Source organism: Nematolebias whitei, chromosome 9 (assembly GCF_014905685.2).
Source record: "Nematolebias whitei isolate Nwh7 chromosome 9, NemWhi1, whole genome shotgun sequence".
Lineage (NCBI taxonomy): Eukaryota > Metazoa > Chordata > Actinopteri > Cyprinodontiformes > Rivulidae > Nematolebias > Nematolebias whitei.
The window spans coordinates 30,373,223-30,375,836 of record NC_056506.1 but is presented as its reverse complement, the minus strand read 5'-3'; the positions used below and the strand labels follow the sequence as shown (position 1 = coordinate 30,375,836).

The following is a 2,614-nucleotide window of genomic DNA, read 5'->3' as shown; positions in this document are numbered from 1 at the left end:
GTTTTGATAAAATTATGATTATATAAAGTTTCAACTGAGCATTTGACGTGTGTTATTTAGACTTTTCTTTGATATGGATCAATGAGCAATTACTCATTGGTTTTGATCTGATTCACTCGTTTTCAGTGCTACATGTCTGACATTTGAAATGTACAAATCACAATAAATATGAGCGTGTTGACATGAAATGATGAATGATATTTGTTAGCTAGTGACTAGCTTGAACTGTTCTTTATCCAAGAAACTCCTGTGTTTTGGATATTTCTATGTAAGAGCTCTTACCCAATGGTTCTCAAAGTTCAGTGTGACCATTGCTGGCCCAAAGGACCGAGCAGGGTTCATGCTGGCTCCGGTGTAAGGAATCTGAAAGGCACACATTTGTATCACTGTAATTTTAAGGAAACAATCTTACAGCTGTGCTTAAAAGTGCAGGATATATGGACATGTTTCATCTTACCTTAAAGGTGGATTGTAATGCATATTCAGTATTTGTTAAACAGTTTAAAGCAGACCTCAGAGAACGGTGCAACATATACTTTCTGTTTCTCTGTGCATTTAATTGTCACTCCTGCAGGATTTAGGAAGCCCCTGGATATTTGGTTGCCATGCGATGACAGCCGCTGGCACAGATCTGTACACATGGGTGTGTGAATCACAGGGTACACTATCACAGATCAAAATGTGCTCGCTCGATTTCAGAGTCAGCCTTTATCTGCAGTCCTTTAACGTCAGGCATGCTGCTATAAGATTTTCTAATATTCAATCTGTACTTCCTGTCGAAGGAGTCAGGTGATGGTGCTGTGTGTTTTGGGGCATTTATGTGATAGAATTGTAATATGAGTGCATCGTTCTTTATTGTTCTAGAGGCGACTTACTGCAAATAAGTGACCTATGGCAACAGCAAAGCCAATGGCCAGGCTTGCAGAGCCGCTCAGGTCTGTGCGTTTGGGGTCACAGGTCGCGAAGATAGTGAAGACCAGTTCAAAGGTGATGAAAAGCTCAATAAGAAGGGCGTGTCCCAGTGAGATCTTGGAGTTCACCTTGGAAACAGAATATTTTCTTCAGGATTAATTGGAAAACTTGTTAAAGATTGACTGCACACAGATCAGACTAAAGATACCATTGTCACCCCCAATGATCCTTGAACAGCAGCAGGCGTGACTAAATAAAGAATCCCAGCTCCGGTAATGGCGCCCAGACACTGAGCCATCATGTAGAACACAGCTTTCGCCAGGCTCAGCTTTCTAGTTACGACCATCGCGGCAGTGACGGCCGGGTTGATGTGTCCACCGCTGATGTGGCCGAAGCATTGCACCATGGTGGCGATGCTGAGACCAAAGCACAGGGAGATGCGGACTACATCAGCTGGGGGAGGATTCTCCTCCTCCGCAGCCCAGTTTATGGTGGAGCCCAGACTCAGGAGGACAAAGATGACCGTGGACAGGTATTCTCCTGACACAGCCCTCCAGAACTTCTTGGTCCAGATCCCTTTAAAAGCAGCCATTATGCTCTGATGCTTAGACCAGGACAGGAACCCCCTGGCAGAAAAGAACAATGAGAAAAGTGATTAGCCTACTTGTGTATTCTTTGTGTGCGCGTGTGACTGGAGGTGCGCTGAACCCCATCAGAGCAGCTGCCTCTGGGCCAAACATTTATGACTTCACTTGGGATTTGAACCCCTGACAAAATGTCACACAGAGCACTCTTAGAGCATTGTGTACTCTCAAGTAATATGGCCTAAACATGTAAAATGTGCTAGCGTTTTTTTTTTTACTACGGTGCACACTCTGATGTAAATAACACAAATAATAAACTGTGAACTTTATTTACAGTAAAGCCATCCATCAAAACTGAAACTCACCCAATGCAACAGTGTGTTCTGTCTCTCCCTGTCCCCGTTGAGGGTGGTGTGTTTTTATTCATAAGTCCTGCTGATTTATCAAACCATCTGAGAGGCGTCTCCCGTCATCACAGCTACTTTCAAAGTTGCACACATCGAGATTTGCAGCAAAGCCAGCAAGTTGTCTGAGAGCACAAGGTGAGCTGAGATCTCGTCTGTCAGATGAGTACGAGCCAAACTTTCTGCCTCGAGACTGCAACCAGCAGCTTCACTGGGCCAGTGGAGCATCCCCTCACAGGAATTCAACAGCCTGCTCAGGGTGGGAGGAGTCAAATGACTGTCGTGCAAGTGTGACTGCACCATGAGTCAGTCAGCATCAGCATCTTTATCATTTCAAAGATTTACATGCAAGAATGATTTAGTTGGAATACTAAACTATATGAATCAATACAATAAATGTTCATTAATCAGTATATGTTCATCTAAAATCATTTTCAGAGCTATACAAAACAGAAAACGTACTTTGTTACGAAAACAAAAAGCAAAATGTATGAAAGGGACATAATGTGAATAAACTTTGTGTTTTTTTGAAAGTGTTGCTGGCATTGTTTCATTTTGTTTTTACATGTCAACTTCATGCTTCCACACATTGCAAGATTCGTATTTTCATTTTGTACAGAAATTAAATGTTTTTACACAAAATCACTTATAAAATTATGATATACTTTTCAGAAGAACAAATGCTTCATCTGAGCATATATATATATATATATA

General features: G+C 41.9%; 1 protein-coding gene across 1 annotated transcript in view; it reads right to left on the bottom strand.

Annotated features, from left to right (window-relative positions):
• Positions 1-2,115, bottom strand: part of aqp4 (aquaporin 4) — a 22,159-nt gene extending 20,044 nt beyond the window's left edge. Inside the window, exons 1-4 of the mRNA XM_037682196.1 lie at positions 1,862-2,115; positions 1,121-1,538; positions 876-1,040; positions 283-363 (exon numbers count right to left, since the gene is read on the bottom strand). Of these exons, the coding sequence (XP_037538124.1) occupies positions 283-363; positions 876-1,040; positions 1,121-1,538; positions 1,862-1,923 (726 nt within the window). The 5' untranslated portion in view covers positions 1,924-2,115. The remainder of the gene's footprint in view (positions 1-282; positions 364-875; positions 1,041-1,120; positions 1,539-1,861) is intronic.
• Positions 2,116-2,614: the final 499 nt, after the last annotated feature.